Source organism: Scyliorhinus canicula, chromosome 1 (assembly GCF_902713615.1).
Source record: "Scyliorhinus canicula chromosome 1, sScyCan1.1, whole genome shotgun sequence".
In the NCBI taxonomy this organism is placed as follows: domain Eukaryota; kingdom Metazoa; phylum Chordata; class Chondrichthyes; order Carcharhiniformes; family Scyliorhinidae; genus Scyliorhinus; species Scyliorhinus canicula.
Window position 1 is genome coordinate 26,164,793 of NC_052146.1, and position 18,175 is coordinate 26,182,967.

General features: G+C 42.9%; 1 protein-coding gene across 1 annotated transcript in view; it reads left to right on the forward strand.

The window, feature by feature from the left end:
• The window catches only part of p2rx2 (purinergic receptor P2X, ligand-gated ion channel, 2), a 130,752-nt gene extending 122,382 nt beyond the window's left edge, over positions 1–8,370 (forward strand). Inside the window, exons 10-12 of the mRNA XM_038776363.1 lie at positions 779–844; positions 5,011–5,088; positions 8,174–8,370. Of these exons, the coding sequence (XP_038632291.1) occupies positions 779–844; positions 5,011–5,088; positions 8,174–8,269 (240 nt within the window). The 3' untranslated portion in view covers positions 8,270–8,370. The remainder of the gene's footprint in view (positions 1–778; positions 845–5,010; positions 5,089–8,173) is intronic.
• Positions 8,371–18,175: the final 9,805 nt, after the last annotated feature.

The window sequence follows — 18,175 nt, forward strand, 5'->3', positions numbered from 1 at the left end:
CTGCAGAGATAAACTGTTTTTCATCTTGGGGAAATGAGGTCATAGCTGGGTGGAGTCAAGGAAGGCAGAGAGACATTTTGAAAAGCTTTAGAGAGGCACTTTTGTGGAGAAACCTTGGAGAGAGGAGTTGAATTTTGATGTGCCTGATGCTGAGTCTGCAATTCTCCCACAGTAAGATAGATTGAGAGCTGTATGGTTTTTTTTTCTTGTTCTGTAATGGGAAAGTGAGCAGTAATGCTTAAGGGGTAATTGTTCTTTTTGGGTGTGAAGTTAAAAAGTTAATATTGTTTTTTTCTAAAGTTTAGAGTACCCAATTATTTTTTCCAATTAAGGGGCAATTTAACACGGCCAATCCACCTATCTTGCACATCTTTTGGGTTGTGGGGGCGAAACCCACGCAGTCACGGGGAAACCCACGCAGACACGGGAGTTAATATTGTTTTCATAATGAAGATTTTGTTTTTAAAAAAAATAAGAAAGCCCTATTTCTTCATGCAATCACTCCTTGAGTGATTCATTCCTTCTGCACAGCCTTACAAATAAACTCAAATTTTGGGGTTTTGGTTCAGTATCCTACCCACTGTTGGGGTCTGGACTGGGATTGTAATAACGTGCCCAAAGCAGGACTCATTTTTTTGCACGTTAAATCGCACCCAGTGTTTCTACTACAGTATGTTTTATATTGTGTCCATTCTAATGGTGTCAAATACAAAAGAAAACTAGTTGCAAAATTAAAATAAATAGGAAATTAAAATTCTTCAATTTTCATTTCTTCCAGGCAGGAAAGTTTAACATTGTTCCAACAATTATCAATATTGCTGCAGCTCTCACATCAATTGGAATTGTAAGTACTTTTTTGTTTTCTTTACATTTAATATGTACCATACTAGTGGATGCTCTGTGACATTGTTCATGGTAAATCACATGATATACAGGGTACATTTTATATTATGCATTGTGTGAGCTAATACTTGCCAATGTATTACTTTGCTATTGGGGTGAACCTGTGTTTAAGTAGGTCTGGAAAGCCTAATTGTTAAAAGTAAACACACCCTTCGGCCAATTAGAGTTCAATTGCCACAAGGGATATTTGCAGATTGGCGGGTGCCTGTAATTTCATGTCCATAATCATCTGAAATATTGGGGGAGAAATTTGTTCTTCCCAAGTAAGAATCAGGTCCAACTCCTCCCTATGTCTGAGTAATGTACTGAAATTCACTATCTGCCCATGTGTATGAAGAATAAAACTTGGGAGAGGCATTAGAGAGTAACTTATCTCATGAAACTGTATCCTCATGTACTTCTGCAATAAGAGTGGAGAAAACTGGAGGAAAAAACATGTGCAAAGAAAATGCCATTATTTGAGATGGAAGTTACTTTTGATTTGTTGTGGTTCAATTACTCTGAATAGGCGTCAGTGTGATGCAGATTTAACTTTCTCATACGGTTGACCATCATTGCCTCAAGATGTCATTAATGCTAAGGAATAATTTCTCGAGTTCCTTGCCCGAAGACAGGTGCATGGCAATTATTTGCCAAAACATGGCAAAATACCATGTTATTTTACTGCGGGTAGGACAAGAAGTCAGGGTTTTATTCTACCTCAGCCAAGCAGGGATTGAACCCATGTTGTTTTGTTAATCCACACACTAATTGGCTGACCAATTGAGCCCACATTCACCTACCATGCTGAAAACAAAAGCCATATTACAAGGTTCCAAGACCGCGGGGAGGTGATGGCATAGTGGTATTGTCACTGGACTGGTAATTCAGAGACCCAGGATATTGATCTGGGGACCCAGGTTCAAATCCCACCACTGCAGGTGATCAAATTTAAACTCAATAAAATATATGGAATTAAAAGTCTAATCATGACCAAGAAGCCATTTTTGATGTCTACATGTGACTCCAGACCCACAGTAATGTAATCTGAAATGGCCTAGCAAACAACTCAGTTGTAGCAACCGCTATGAAAACCCAAAAAAGAAACAAAACCAGACGGACCACCCGGCATTGACCCAGGCACCGGAAAGGACAACGGCAATCCAGCCCTGCTGACCCTGCAAATTCCTCCTTACTAACATCTGGGGGCTTGTGCAAAAGTTGGGAGAGTTGTCTCACAGACTAGTTAAGCAAATCATACCTTGCAGACAATATCCCAGACACCACTATCACCATTCCTGGATATGTCGTGTCTCACCAGCAGGGCAGACCCAGTAGAGGTGGTGGCACAGTGGTATACATTCGGGAGAGAGTTGCCCTGGGAATCCTCAACATCGACTCTGGAACCCATGACGTCTCAAGGATTCAGGTTAAATATGGGCAAGGAAACCTCCTGCTGATTATCGGCTGATCAGCTGATGAATCAGTACTCCTCCATTTTGAACACCACTTGGAGAAAGCACTGAGGGTGGCAAGGGCATAGAATATGCTCTAGGTGGAGGATTTCAACTTCCATCACCAAAAGTGGTTCGGTAGTACCATAGACCGAGCTGGCCGGGTCCTAATGTCCCTGCCAGACTGGGACTGCAGCAGGTGGTGAGGGAACCAACAAGAGGGTTCATGCTTGACCTCATCCTCACCAATATGCTTGCTGCAGATGCATCGGTAGAACAGTCCTTCTGGAGACAAAGTCCCGTCTTCACATTGAGGATACCCTGCTTCGTGTTGTGTGGCACTACCACCGTGCTAAATAGGATAGATTTTGAACAGCTCTGGTAACTCGAGACTGGGCATCCATAAGGTTCTGTGGGCTATCAGCAGCAGTAGAATTGTATTCAACCACAATCTGAAACCTCATGGCCTGGCATATCCAGGGGCTGGTTTAGCACACTGGGCTAAATCGCTGGCTTTTAAAGCAGACCAAGGCAGGCCAGCAGTATGGTTCAATTCCCGTACCAGCCTCCCCGAACAGGCGCTGGAATGTGGTGACTAGGGGCTTTTCACAGTAACTTCATTTGAAGCCTACTTGTGACAATAAGCGATTTTCATTTTTCATATCCCCCACTCTACCATTGCCAGAGGATCAACCCTGGTTCAATGAAGAGTGCAGGAAAGCATGCCAGAAGCAACATCAGGCATACCGAAAAATGAGGTGTCAACCTGGTGAAGCTACAACACAGGACTACTTGTGTGCCAAACAGGATAAGCAGCAGTAATAGACAGAGCGAAGCGATTCCACAACAAACGCATCAGAACTAAGCTCTGTAGTTCCACCACATCCAGCCGTCAATGGTGGTGGACAATTAAACAACTCACTGGAGGAGGAGGCTCCACAAATATCCCATCCTCCATGATGTAGGAGCCCAGTACATATGTGCAAAAGACAAGGCTGAGGCATTCGCAACAATCTTCAGCCAGAAGTGCCGAGTAGATGATCCATCTCGGTCTCCTCTGAAGGTCCCCAGCATTACAGATGTCAGTCTTCAGCCAATATGATTCACTCCATGTGATATCAATAATGGTTGAAGGCACTGGATACTGCAAAGGCTATGGGCCCTGACAATATCCTGGAAATAGTACTGAAGACTTGTGCTCCAGAACTTGCCGCACCCCTAGCCAAGCTGTTCCAGTACAGCTACAACACTGGCACCTACCCAGCAATGTGGAAAATTGCCCAGGTTTGTCCTGTACACACGAAACGGAACAAATCCAACCCAGCCAATGACCACCCTACCAGTCTACTCTCCATCATCAGCAAAGTGATGGAAGGAGTCATCAACAGTGCTATCAAGCAGCACTTAGCAATAAACTGCTCATGGGCGCTCCGTTTGGGTTCTGCCAGGGTCACTCAGCCCCTGACCTCATTACAGCCTTGGTTCAAACATGGACAAAAGAGCTGAATGCCAGAGGTGAGGTGAGAGTTGCTTCCCTTGACATCAAGGCAGCATTTGACCAAGTATGGAATTAAGGAGCCCTCGCTAAACTGGAGTCAATGGGAATCAAGGGAGTATTACTTGGCATAAAGGAAGATGGTTGTAATGGTTGGAGGTCAATCATCTCAGCTCCAGGACATCACTGCAGGAGTTCCTCATGGTAGTGTCCTAAGCCCAACCATCTTCGGCTGCTTCATCAATGACCTGCCTTCCATCATAAGGTCAGAAGTGGGGATGTTTGCAGATGGCTGCACAATTTTCAGCACCATTCGTGACTCCTCAGATAATGAAGCAGTCCATGTTCAAATGCAGCAAGACCTGGACAATAACCAGGCTTGGGCTGACAAATGGCAAGTTACATTCGCGCCATACAAATGCCAGGCAATGATCATCTCCTACAAGAGAGAATCTAACCACCGCCCCTTGACATTCCATGACTTTACCATCGCTGAATCCCCCACAATCAACATGCTGGGGGTTACCATTGGTCAGAAACTGAACTGGGCTAGCCACATTAATACTGTGGCTACCAGGGCAGGTCAAAGGCTAAGAATCCTACGGCAAGTAACTCACCTCCTGACCCTCAAAGCTTGTCCACCATCCACAAGGCACAAGTCAGGAGTGTGATGGAATACTCTCCACTTGCCTAGATGAGTGCAGCTCCAACAACGCTCCAGAAGCTCAACACCATCCAGGACAGTGGTAGCCTTGTGTACCATCTACAAGATGCACTGCAGTAACTCACCAAGGTTCCTTGGACAGCACCTCCCAAACCCAAGACCTCTACCATCTAGAAGCACAAGAGCAGCAGATACCTGGGATCCCCATCACCTAGAGGTTCCGCCCCATGTCACTCACCACCCTGACTTGGAAATATATCACCATTCCTTCACTGTCACTGTCACACCTCAAGGACTGCAGCGGTTCAAGAAGACAACTCACCACCACCTTTTGAAGGGCAACGAGAGATGGGCAATAAATGCTGGCCTAACCAGCGATGCCCACATCCCGTAAATTAATAAAAATAATTGTTTCTAATTGCCAGTTATTGTCCTCTGTAAACCACCACAGCGTGTTGAAATCAGGGTGTGCATGAAAAGATTTTGTATGATTAATCTGTTCTTTCTGAACTTAGGGTTCATTCCTGTGTGACTGGATTTTGCTGACCTTCATGAACAAGAATGAAGTCTATAGCGGAAAGAAGTTTGAAGAGGTGAAAGTTCGACTAATCAGACTCAGGGACATTTTCTGATGGAATTCACTGAGATTGTTTGTAGCTTTCTCATCCTAGGACTTAGCAGCGGACCTCTCCATAGCTGCTGTGATCAGCTGTCAGGAGGTGGGCTTCTGGATGGAACGCATTTTGTCCCATAACGGAGTGCAGCTTAGAACTGGCAATATTTTGGTGGCCTCAATGGTATAGCGCTTTGATTTACCAATGAGTTGTCACACAAAGATAGAACCTTTTCAGCTGAACATTTTAATTAAATCTCCATCAATTACCTTGGGCGAACATAAAAGATCTCATGACATTGTTGAAAAAACCCCAGAAAACCTTTCTGTTGTGTTGGTCAATATTCTTCCCACAACCAACAGATAGATTGTCCAGTTATTCATTAATTTGCTGCTAAATGGAGCTTGCTGTGCATAAATTGGCTGCTGCATATACTTAACAATAATAACTGTACTTCGAGATTAATTAATTGGCTGTTAAGTATTTTGGGATGTCTTGAAGACATGGTACATCACATTATGCCTTCAAGAGTTTTTATGTTTACCTGAACTAGCAGATGTGGTTTCAGTTTCAGTTTGTAATTGGAGTACAGTACTCATGCCAATCTAGACTACGTGGAGGTAGAATTGAGATATTTTCTCCCAATCCACAACACAATAAGGTATACCAAGTGACGATAAATACCCAGGTGGCAGAGAAAGAGGTCTTGGCCAGGCTTCAGAGGAAAGTGCAAAGCAGGGCAGATGGTTTACTCTGGGAGGAAAGGAATATCAGAAAGTGATCTCCAGGTTACTCATAATGTACAACTGTTTACATTGCAAGACTGGTAGTGGTCTTTGTTAATGAAGGTGCATGGCATAGGGACGCATCAGCGGAAATAAAACAAATGGCCAGATATTATAATGGTGAAAAGATGAAAAAGCCGCAAATGATGAAATGTCATTGAATTATTCCTGCTTTGAAAATTCCTACCATAGATTGTACACAACCCCATTCAATCACCTAGAGAAAGTTCTGCAAAACATCTCCATCTCTCATAAATAATCAAATAAACCTTGGTACCAAAAATAAAAAGCATCTCCATCTCTCATAAATAATTAAATAAACCTTGGTACCAAAAATAAAAAGCAGATAATGCTGAATAAATCTCTATACCATATATAGAGACCATGGTGTTGCCACCAAGGATGGTTGTTTTCCATAGGTCCCAGCAGCACTCAAACTATTGTGTTCCACAGTGTATAATATTTGATTATTTCTGTATATCTCATCTCCTAATCATCAATTCCATTGTTAACTAGCCATTTACCCAAGTTAACAAATGCAACCTTACTTCTGAGGGTGTGTTCCAGATATCTGTAGAAGTTAAAAATCTAATTTTCTTGGCCATATGTTTGTTTTATATGTGTTTGCTAGCCTAGCCTGCTTATAGCCAGATTATTTGTGCTTTTTGTTACTGAAACACTTATTTTTCTCCCAACAAAAATCAGTATAGATCTATGAAACCCCACTGATAATTTGAAATCCTGGAATCTTCCTCGATGATCATTCTGCTTGAATAGATAAATATATGAATGTCCTTTTTAAAGTATGGTGATCAGTTTACATGCAAAGTTACAAATATGTAACAACTTATTTTAAATTGTAGTGACATTTTTTTTGATGCATTGAACTACCAGGTCACCATCAACAACTGCTTCATACCCCAGTGTTCACTTTCAAGGAATAGTCAATAGCCAAATCTAGATCCTTTTCTTTACAAATTTGCTGTATAATTGTTTTAAAACGTATTACTTACATTTATCTACATCAAAATCTGTTATTTCTTCCACATCCACTTAATTGATTCAGATACATTTAAATGCCATCGTCCTCTCTTCTGCTTCTCACCTGACCCATTGTCATCAGCAATTTTAGTAATATTACGGCAAATATCTTCTGTGATGAATCGGAGATCTATCCCATTTTAAAAAATAAATATATATATTTTTTCACATAATATTATTTTCTGGAATTTCAGAAACTGGCCAACTTGTGTTCTCTTCAACTTGGTTATTATTGGCTGAAAACAAACTGGTTGGTCAATGTTTATAATACACTTTGCTACCTGGTAATGCAAATGCAGAGAAGGATTAATCATCCCTGTCTAGGTAGATAAACGAAGAAATGTCAACTGCCAGATCCATATAGATGACAAACACCAATGTTGCCCACCTGTCTGTGGAAAATAAACAAAGTTAATAGTTTGTCACACAAAAAGATCCTGCAGGCAAGCCTTTTGCAATTGCTTTCCCTGAAAGGGATGAATGGCAGGAAAAAGGTTTGCAGGAAACCAGTCTCATAGTTTGTGTAGATGTCTGCCCATTTCTGTGAGGAAAAATGTAGCCTATTTTGTTCTTTTCCCTTGTACACACTTCAGTTACCTTCTCAAATAATTTAGGTTGAGTTGTTGCTTTTATCTTCATGCTGACTACTCCTTTTGCTTTTTAGGTAAGCATAATGTTTGAGAGTTTTCAACTTTCAAACTTAGATTAAATGGAGCTATTTCTCCCCGTGTCCACATGGGTCTCACCCCCACAAACCCAAAAGGATGAGCAGGGTAGGTGAATTGGCCATGACAAAATTACCCCTTAATTGGGGGGGAAAAAAATTTTGTTTTTTTGAATGGAGCTATAATTACCAGACTCATGAGCAATCTTGATTCCACTTTCCATATTGATAACGTCACTGGAGCAGAATCTCATGATGTTGCAGGCTAAATCTGCACAAAATGTCTGCTTTCATGCTGTTTTAACCATTGGTTCCATAACATAAATGGAACAATAATATCCATACAGTCATTTCCCTTTACAGTCTTCAAGTATACGTAGGGGCAATTCCATGAAATGTAATTTAAATTTGAAAAGTTTTGAAACTACTTACAAAGATTTAGACATTATAACCTCACAGATTAAGACAGACTTTTCATGGTACAATGTGCCATTGTTCTATTTGCACTTACTGCTTAGGGCATGGTTATGAAGCACACACACACATACTCATAAAACCTTTTTTTACTACATAGGTTATTAAAGAAAGAATTATGCCAGCAGTCAATGAGCACGGAGCTTCAGAACAAGAACTGAGAGCAATTCAACCAGAAAATTGCAAACATTGTTGATTTTCATATTATGTTATCCATCTTGAAGTGGGATGCAGATAAGGTATATAAAAAATGTAATGGGTCTTGGGGATTTAAATAAAATAGAGGATCTCCCTGAACTTTCTTGGTTTTGCTGACGGGGTGAAAATTGTTAAAACTATAAGACTCTTTAGATAGACGATGATACTAACATCCATTTTAGTACTTAGAATATATCTTCATTGTCCATCTCATTGACAGATAAGTCAAACTGATGCAGCCCTGAAACAATGCTGACACCATCATCAAAGTTCAGTAGTAAATATGATGATCACCCAATTTTAACACACTAATATTGATAGGGAACTGATATCTGAACCAATTATAAGATAATTGGGTAATTGGGTTGGATAGGGTGCTCTTTCAGGGGTTGGTGTAAACTCAGTGGGCCGAATGGCCTTCTTCTGCACTGTAAACTCTATGATCTATGATTACTAAGATAGCTTATCAGCTGTGTAAGATAGAGGAGTGAACAATGACACTGCAATTTTTAAAGTAAAATACACATACTTTTAAAATGTATAAAAACTCTCCATGCTGCAATGTTTGCTGTTGCCCAGTAGTCAAAATGGCCATGTCTGAAGAATGGGCTGCTTTGGGCTCTTGGTCTATGTAATGCCGAATTGAAAGGAAGGAAAAGAGAAGCTGATCCATCAAGACTGCCCTGCAACTCATGATAGCACAACCGTCCTTCCCGTGTCTGTGTGGGTGTCACCCCCACAACCCAAAATGATGCGCCGGGTAGGTGAATTGGCCAAGCTAAAATTGCCCCTTAATTGGGTAAAAAAGGAACTGGGTACTCTAAATTTAGAAAGAAAATGATGGCACAGCCGTCTTAACGAGACACTTCCTAATCCGCCTTCCCACAGCCATTTAATCGACTGGGAAAAGCAAAAAGTCCAAAAAAAAAACAGTGCCAATAAGAGCAATAGAACTCTGGAAAACCCCTCTCCAGCCCTGTTGGGTGATTAATACTAGTTTAGTTGATCACATGGACCGAGTGCTATCCACACTTCAAAATTCTGCAATCTCTGCCTGCAGTTAAGTATCAGTCTCACATTCCCTTGATGATGAAAAGACAGCCAGGACCCACCACAGCAGCTAGCAATGTATTCCGCAGCCTCAACGCTCTGGGAGAAGAAGAACCCCTTAACATCCACTCTTGCGTGGTTGAAACTTGTATCCTCTCCATTCCATTAAATTGAAATGATCTCTCAATAGACACACCATCCAATCCTTTAATTATTTTTACAGATTTCTTTCAGTTTGCCTACTACCCTGCTCAATAGTAAATAGACCAAGATCCTTAAACCTGGCTAAGTGGCTGAGATCCTTTAGGCCAGGAATTATTCTTACAGTTTTTCTCTGAATCTTTTCCAAGGTCACTACAATATCCACCATGAGTGGAGACCAAAATTACTACAGTGGTCTGACCAGCAAACTACATATGTGATCATAAACTATAAATTGTTATCATTACAGAGGCTAGCTTTCAATTCCAGATTTTATTAATTTCATTTAAATTCCACCAGCTGTGGTGGGGGGATTTGAACCCATTTTGCATTGTGTTAAATTAGTTATTTTCAGTTATGGTGGCAGTATGTGGGGGTGTCAGTTAACCTCAGTACCCTGGGTTACGGAGGGGAAGGTCAGCAAGAGTGATACTCCCTAGTGACTTTTTCTGTAAAATGTTGGCATGTGTGTGTCAGGCAGGGACATTATTTTGCTTGCTTGTGATACTTCTCAAGTTGAAATAGCCTGATCCTTGTAAGTTCATAATATATAGGAGCAGAATTAGGCCCGTTGAGTCTTCTCCACCATTCGATTATGGCTGATCTCATCCTGGCCTTAATTCCATAACCCTTCAACCCATTACCAATTAAAAATCTGTCTAACTCCTCCTTAAATGTATTCACTGTCCCAGCATCCACCGCATTCTGGGGTATTGAATTTCACAGATTCACATCCCTTTGGGAAAGGTAGTTACTCCTAAACCCTATTTAAATTTGCTAGCTCTTATCCGAAGACTATGACCTCTCATTCTAGATTGCCCCACAAGAGGAAGCATCCGATCCATGTCTACTTTATCCATACCTTTTGTCATCATGTCAATTTGATCTCCCCTCATTCTTCTAAACTCAAGAGTATAGGCCTAAAATGATTTCAGAGAGTTACAGGGCGCGATTCTCCCAAAACGGGAGAAATCGTAAGGCTGGCGTCAAACCCAGGCGGGTTTGACGCCAGCGCGCCCCTTCCCGACCGGGCACCGATTCTGGTCCCCGGTCGGGGCTAGCAGCCCGACGCCGTAAGCTCCGGCATCACGGGCTTAACGAATTTCGTTAAGCCCGCTTGCCGGAGTTAGTGCCGGCTGACGCGTCATATGACATCAGCCACGCATGCGCGGATTGGAAGACCCCAACCCGCGCATGCGCGGATGACGTCATCGCGTATTTGCGCGAAACCCGCGCATGCGCGGGCCGGGATGCCCCTCAGCCGCCCCGCGAATGGATACTGCAGGGCAGCGGAAGGAGAAATAGTGCGCGGGCATCGGGCCCGCTGCCCGTGATCGGTGCCCACCGATCGCGGGCCCATGGCACCCTTGGCACGGCCGTGGTACTGCCGTGCCAATCGGTGCCATGGTTATAAAAAGCGAGTTGTTCCCGCCGTTTTTACGAACGGCCAGACCAGGTGTGTTTGCCGTTCGTAAAAACAGCGTAAAGGGCTGGGACTTCGGCCCATCTATAAGCTGTGAATCGCTGCCGGCCGTAAAAAAACGGCGGCAGCGATTCGTGTCGGGAGTTGGGCGGGGGGGGGGGGGAGAATAGCGGGGGGGCGGGAAAAATGTCGGGAAGGCCCTCCCGCTATTCTCCGACCCGTCGTGGGGGGCGGAGAATCGCGCCCACAGTATTTCCAATGTGTGTGATTCCAATGTCTCAACTACTTGTGCCCTGCTTACTTTTACCTCTGCACTTCAAGCTCCTTCCTGAATTGTGAGATCTAAAGGATCAGACTGTGTGGAGTCTGCACGTCCTCCCCGTGTCTGCGTGGGTTTCCTCCGGGTGCTCCGGTTTCCTCCCACAGTCCAAAGATGTGCGGGTTAGGTGGATTGGCCATGCTAAATTGCCCGTAGTGTCCTAAAAAGTAAGGTTAAGGGGGGGGGGGGGGGTTGTTGGGTTACGGGTGTAGGGTGGATACGTGGGTTTGAGTGGGGTGATCATTGCTCGGCACAACATCGAGGGCCGAAGGGCCTGTTCTGTGCTGTACTGTTCTATGTCTATGTCTATGTCTATTTGTTGGCTCCTGGAGAACTAAATTAATGGCAGATCTTATTCAAGTGAATACTAAGCATTTCACTCTAGCCTGTTTGGCTTCTGTGCCAAGTGAATATGATCATCTGAGTATAACTGAGGAAAGGGATTGCTACAGTGTTTGGTATTGGGACAACACCTTTTTAATATATATCAATACTTTGGACTTGGATATAAGGGGCACAATTTCAAACTTCTCAGATGACCCAAAATTTGCAGTGAGGTGGACGATAGCAGACTTTAAGTCAATTTATACAGACTATTCAAGTGGAGAGACATTTGGTAGATGGAATTTAAGGTAGAGGGATATCCAATTAGGAATTTTGAAAGGAAGAATCTAAATTTCCTAATTTTTAAAGGGGGCACGAACAGGGAGCCCTTGGGATTAACAGATACAAATCTTTGATGGTGGCAGGACAAGTTATTAAAAAATAACTGTCATAAATTAAGGATAGAGTGCAGAAGGACCAAAATTATTCTAAAACTTTATAAATCACTAATCAGGCCATTGTTGGAGAATTGGGTTCATTTTGGGCACCACAGTTTAGGAAAGACATCCGAAACCTTGGAGAGGGTGCAGAAGTTTATCAGAGTTTACCAGATATTGGAGACAACAATTATGTGAAGAGACAAGACAATTGGTCAATTAAGAGTACAGAAGGCTAATTGGAGATTTAAATGAGGTGATCAAAATTATGAAGGGATATTATTCAGTAACTAAGGAGAAACTCTTTCTACTTCCACTTATGGGAAGACTGGTAACCAAGGGGGACAGATTTTAGAAAATTGCCAAAACAACAAGAGAGGAGATGAGATATTTTTCAATGCAACATGTTGTTATTTATGATCTTGAAAGAACAGTGGAAGCAGATTCAATATTAACTTTCAAGAGTGAAATGGATACATGCTTGAAAAGGAAAAACAAATGTTGGGCCACGGTGAAAGAGCACGGAAATGACAAATTGGATAGCTCCTTTTAAAAACTGGCATAAGTATCATGGACTGAATTGTCTCCCATTGTACTATAAAAATCAGTGCTATGCTACAGCAAGATGAACGCTTATTTTTGTCTTTTGCTTGTATGTGAGATAATGAGATAAAAATAAATTGGTTTTTTTTTAATTTTTCAAAATAAAATAACAATCAATTCAATGTAATATTTTTAATCTTTTCCAGCTAGAAATAAGGGTAAATTACCTTCATTTTTCACCATCATTCCATTCACCATCAAATGTGTATCAAAGCAGCAGCTTGGCCATGAATCCATACAATCTCTTGAGGGAAGCACTCTACCACCAATTCATAGCCAGGTGATTAAGATCACTAACCACAGATCATTCAAATTAATACAATAAATCAGCCAGAATTTTGAAATATTATTTTTTCTCAATTCTGTCTGATTTCAAAATATTTCAATTTTACATGTTAAATAAATAATTAAAATTGGTTAGTAGTGCAGAACTTTAGTATTTAAAGCCCCTCCTCTGCTCCAGGTTTCTGATCCGAAAAGTGATGCATCACTGGGATGAATTAAACTACGGCTGCTCCCGCATTCTCCAGTAGCCAATACCGAGTGTTGGAGTCAGGTCCTGGGACAAGTTGCAAGGGAACCTGATAAAGGAGCGTGATGAAATATAAAGACTCGCCGCAATAAGCCGGTGAACTGGCACAATGCATGAAGCCTGTATTTACATTCCTTCAGTGAACGGAGATTGCTTTAAACATTAACTGGTTTCAATTTCTCTGAATTTAAATACCTTGAATTACATTATGTGTTGCGGTTTTCCTGAGGATGAACATTCAAGCGCCCATGGCACCAGTTTCATTTGATTACTATCGACACACGGCCAGTTTTGTTGATTTGAGACAAGAGCAGCAGGATCATTGCACATCAATCCTAATTTGTTTCGAACCTAGCAAAAGAAAATGCACTCGGATGTCAGAGTCAGAGAACAGATTCACTTGCAAGATTCTGCACACAGTAATTTACTAAGAGGGGCGGTGTCCACGTGAAAAATACATCAAATTAAGAAATGCCTCTTGCAGGGAAGGTGGGAAAAAATGTCAGGATGGAATTCAGGCATTCTTTCTTCATCTGCAGCAGGCTAGAGATGTGGGAACAGAATAATATCAAAAACTTAGAAAATTTACAGCACAGAAAGCGGACATTGGGTTCATCCTATCTGTGCCAGCTGAAAAAAAACTCTCTAGCCTAATCCCACGTTTTTCATTCTTCCACAGGATGTGGGCATTGCTGGTTAGGTCAGTACATTTTATCCATCACTAACTGCTCTCGAGAAGGTGGTGGCCAGCTGCCTTCTTGAACCACTGCAGTCCATGTTGAGTACAAGCTTAGTCCATACTCCTGCAGCACTTCAAGTGCATATCCAAGTATCTTTTAAATGCAATGAGCATTTCTACCATCCATTCAAGCAGTGTTTCAGACCCCACCACTCAGGCTGAAAGAAATTCTCAACTGCCCTCTCATCCTTCTGCCAATTACTTTAAATATATGCATACCCCTTAGTTACTGATTTATTTGCACTCAAAATAGATCCTTGCTATCCACTGTATCTCTATCCCTCTTAATTCCGTATACCTCAGCTTTCCCTGTTCCAAGGAAAACAACCCCAACCTATCCAATCTTTCCTCATAACCAAAATTACCCATTCCTGGCATAACTTTCCTCCCCCAAATTGTGTGATCATATCATTCCTGTAATGCGGTGACCAGAACCGTATGCAACACTCCAGCTGTAACCTATCTAGTGTCTTACACAGGTCCAGCACAACCTCCCTGCTCTGATATTCAGCTAATAATGGAGCATATCCTGCATTCTTTCAACCTTCCAAAGTCCTTCAGGGGGGAAACTCACCGATATGCAACTTCAACCCCAAAGCAATACTGCTGACTCTCAACTGCTACTCAGTGACACCACTGCAGAAAGGCTGAAGAAAAATAAATTGGACGAACTACATACGCTTGAAATTATGAAGACACACCCAGCACAGTCAACACTGCAATGTTCTCCTCACCAACAACTAGAGACGGAAGTCAAAAGTGGGACAGCTGCCCCGCAATCTTGTCAAGCAACGACCTGACATAATCATACATGGGCAGCACGGTAGCATTGTGGATAGCACAAATACTTCACAGCTCCAGGGTCCCAGGTTCGATTTCGGCTTGAGTCACTGTCTGTGCGGAGTGTGCACATCCTCCCTGTGTGTGCGTGGGTTTCCTCCGGGTGCTCCGGTTTCCTCCCACAGTCCAAAGATGTGCAGGTTAGGTGGATTGGCCATGATAAATTGCCCTTAGTGTCCAAAATTGCCCTTAGTGTTGGGTGGGGTTACTGGGTTATGGGGATAGGGTGGAGGTGTTAACCTTGGGTAGGGTGCTCTTTCCAAGAGCCGGTGCAGACTCAATGGGCCGAATGGCCTCCTTCTGCACTGTAAATTCTATGACATACTCACAAAATCATACCTTGCAATCAATGTCCCAGACTCCCCCAGCATCATTGCTGGTTATGTCCTATCCCACCACCAGGATTGCCCCATTTCTATGAACAATGTATAATTTTAAGTTGAATTATATATATAGATTTGTGCGATAAGAAAGGTAAAAATGGTTTCAGATTAATTTAGGTTTTGTTTATAAACATTGGTGCCTGGAAGAATGGAAAGACTTGTGACTAAAAGGTTTCAGGTCTTTTGGGATTGCTTGTATGTATATATTTTTAATAAGGTCTTACAACCACTGAAGTTAAAGCGATTGGTTAAAAGGGGTTGAAAGTTGAGATACTGAAAAAAAATGTAGAAAAGCTTTACTCTTGCCTAACAACACTGATCCAGTGACACACTCACACTCGCACAGAAGGCAGGAGTTGAGGGGGGGGGGGGGGGGGCAGGTGTTCATCTACCTGTCACAGATGCATCTGTCCATGACAGTATTGAAAGGAGTGATCACCACAGAATTGCTGTGGAGACAGAATCCTTCGTTCACATTAAGGACAATCCCCATTGTGTTGTGTGGCACTAGTAGTTGGCTAAATTCAAATACAGAACAAATGCGGCAGCTCCAATCTGGGCATCCATGAGACCTGCGGTCCATCAGCAATATTGTACGCTACCAAAATCATGGCCTGGCATACCCTTGAAATGAAGAGAATGAAAATTGCTTATTGTCACGAGTAGGCTTCAATGAAGTTACTGTGAAAAGCCCCTAGTCGCCACATTCCGGCGCCTGTTCAGGGAGGCTGGTACGGGAATTGAACCGTGCTGCTGGCCTGCCTTGGTCTGCTTTAAAAGCCAACAATTTAGCCCAGTGTGCTAAACCAGCCCCTAATTCCACCATTAGAAAAAGACATGGGTCAAACCTGGTTCAATGAGGAATGTAGGACAGCATGCCAGGAACAGCACCTGGCATACCTAAAAATGAGGCGCCAACCTGGTAAAGTTACAGCCTGTAATATACAGGGAGAAAAGAAGCAGCTGCATGCTATAAACAGAACTCCCCATCCTACTACCAATGGATCAGATCAAAGATCTGCAGTCCTGAAAAATCTAGTTGTGAATGGTTAGTTGGCTGATTGTCCACCACCAGAAGGTCCAAGAGTATCCCCACCTCAATGATGAGTAAGTAAACGGAAAAGAGTGGATGATCCATTTAGGACTTGTCTTGAGGTCTCCATCATCATAGATGCATAGGGTTTTAACCAGTATGGCAGGGGGTGGGTACCTGAGCAATAGGGCAGAAGGTGAAAAAATTGAAGGAGAACTAGGAAATAGAGCTAGTATGGCTCTGAGGAAGAGCAGACAGGGAGATGTTGCTGAAAACAGCGGGACTGGTGGCCTGTCGTGCATACTTTTTAATGCAAGAAGTATAACAGGTAAGGCAGGTGAACTTAGAGCTTGGATTAGTACTGGAACTATGATGTTGTTGCCATTACAGAGACCTGATTGAGGGAAGAACAGGATTGGCAGCTAAACGTTCCAGGATTTAGATGTTTCAGGAGGGATAGAGGGGGATGCAAAAGGGGCGGAGGAGTTGCGCTACTGGTTAGGGAGAATATCACAGCTGTACTGCGGGAGGACACCTCAGAGGGCAGCGAGGCTATATGGGTAGAGATCAGGAATAAGAAGGTGCAGTCACAATGTTGGGGGTTTACCACAGGCCTCCCAACAGCCAACGGGAGATAGAGGAACAGATAGGTAGATAGATTTTGGAAAGGAGTAAAAGCAACAGGGTTGTTGTGATGGGAGACTTTAACTTCCCCAATATTGACTGGGACTGACTTAGTGCTTGGATGGGGCAAAGTTTGTCAGGAGCACCCAGGAGGGCTTCTTAAAACAATATGTAGATAGTCCAACTAGGGAAGCGGCTGTATTGGACCTGGTATTGGGAATGAGCCCGGCCAGGTGGTAGAAGTTTCAGTAGGGGAGCATTTCGGGAACAGTGACCACAATTCAGTAAGTTTTAAAGTGCTGGTGGACAAGGATAAGAGTGGTCCTAGGGTGAATGCGCTAAATTGGGGGGAGGCTAACTTTAAGGGAAGCATGGTAGCACAAGTGGATAGCACTCTAGCTTCACAGCACCAGGGTTCCATGTTCGATTCCCCGCTGCGTCATTATCTGTGCGGAGTCTGCACATTCTCCCTGTGTCTGCGTGGGTTTCCTCCGGGTGCTCCAGTTTCCTACCACAGTCCAAAGATGTGCAGGTTAGGTGGATTGGCCATGATAAACTGCGCTTGGTGTCCAAAAAAGGTTAGTAGGGGTTATTGGGTTCCGGGGATAGGGTGGAGGTGAGGGCTTAAGTGGGTCAGTGCAGATTTGATGGGCTGAATGGCCTCCTTCTGCGCTGTATGTTCTATGTTCTATAACAATATTAGGCGGGAACTGAAGAACCTAGATTGGAGGCGGATGTTCGAGGGTAAATCAACATCTGACATGTGGGAGGCTTTCAAATGTCAGTTGAAAGGAATTCAGGACTGGCATGTTCCTGTGTGGAAGAAAGATAAATATGGAAAATTTCAGGAACCTTGGATAACGAGAGATATTGTAGGCCTCGTCAAAAAGAAAAAAGAGGCATTTGTCAGGGCCAGAAGGCTGGGAACAGACGAAGCCTGTGTAGAATGTAAGGAAAGTAGGAAGGAACTTAAGCAAGGAATCAGGAGGGCTATAAGGGGTCACAAAAAGTTATTGGCAAATAGGGTTAAGGAAAATCCCAAGGCTTTTTACACGTACATAAAATTTAAGAAGGTAGCCAGGGAAAGGGTTGGCCCACTGAAGGACAGGGGAGGGAATCTATGTGTGGAGCCAGAGGAAATGGGCGAGGTACTAAATGAATACTTTGCATCAGTATTCATCAAAGAGAAGGAATTGGTGGATGTTGAGTCTGGAGAAGGGTGTGTAGACAGCCTGGGTCACATTGAGATCCAAAAAGTCGAAATGTTAGGCATCTCGAAAAATTTTAAGGTGGATAAGTCCCCAGGGCCTGATGGGATCTATCCCAGAATACTGAAGGAGACAAGAGAGGAAATTGCTGAGGCCTTGACAGAAATCTTTGGATCCTCACTGTCTTC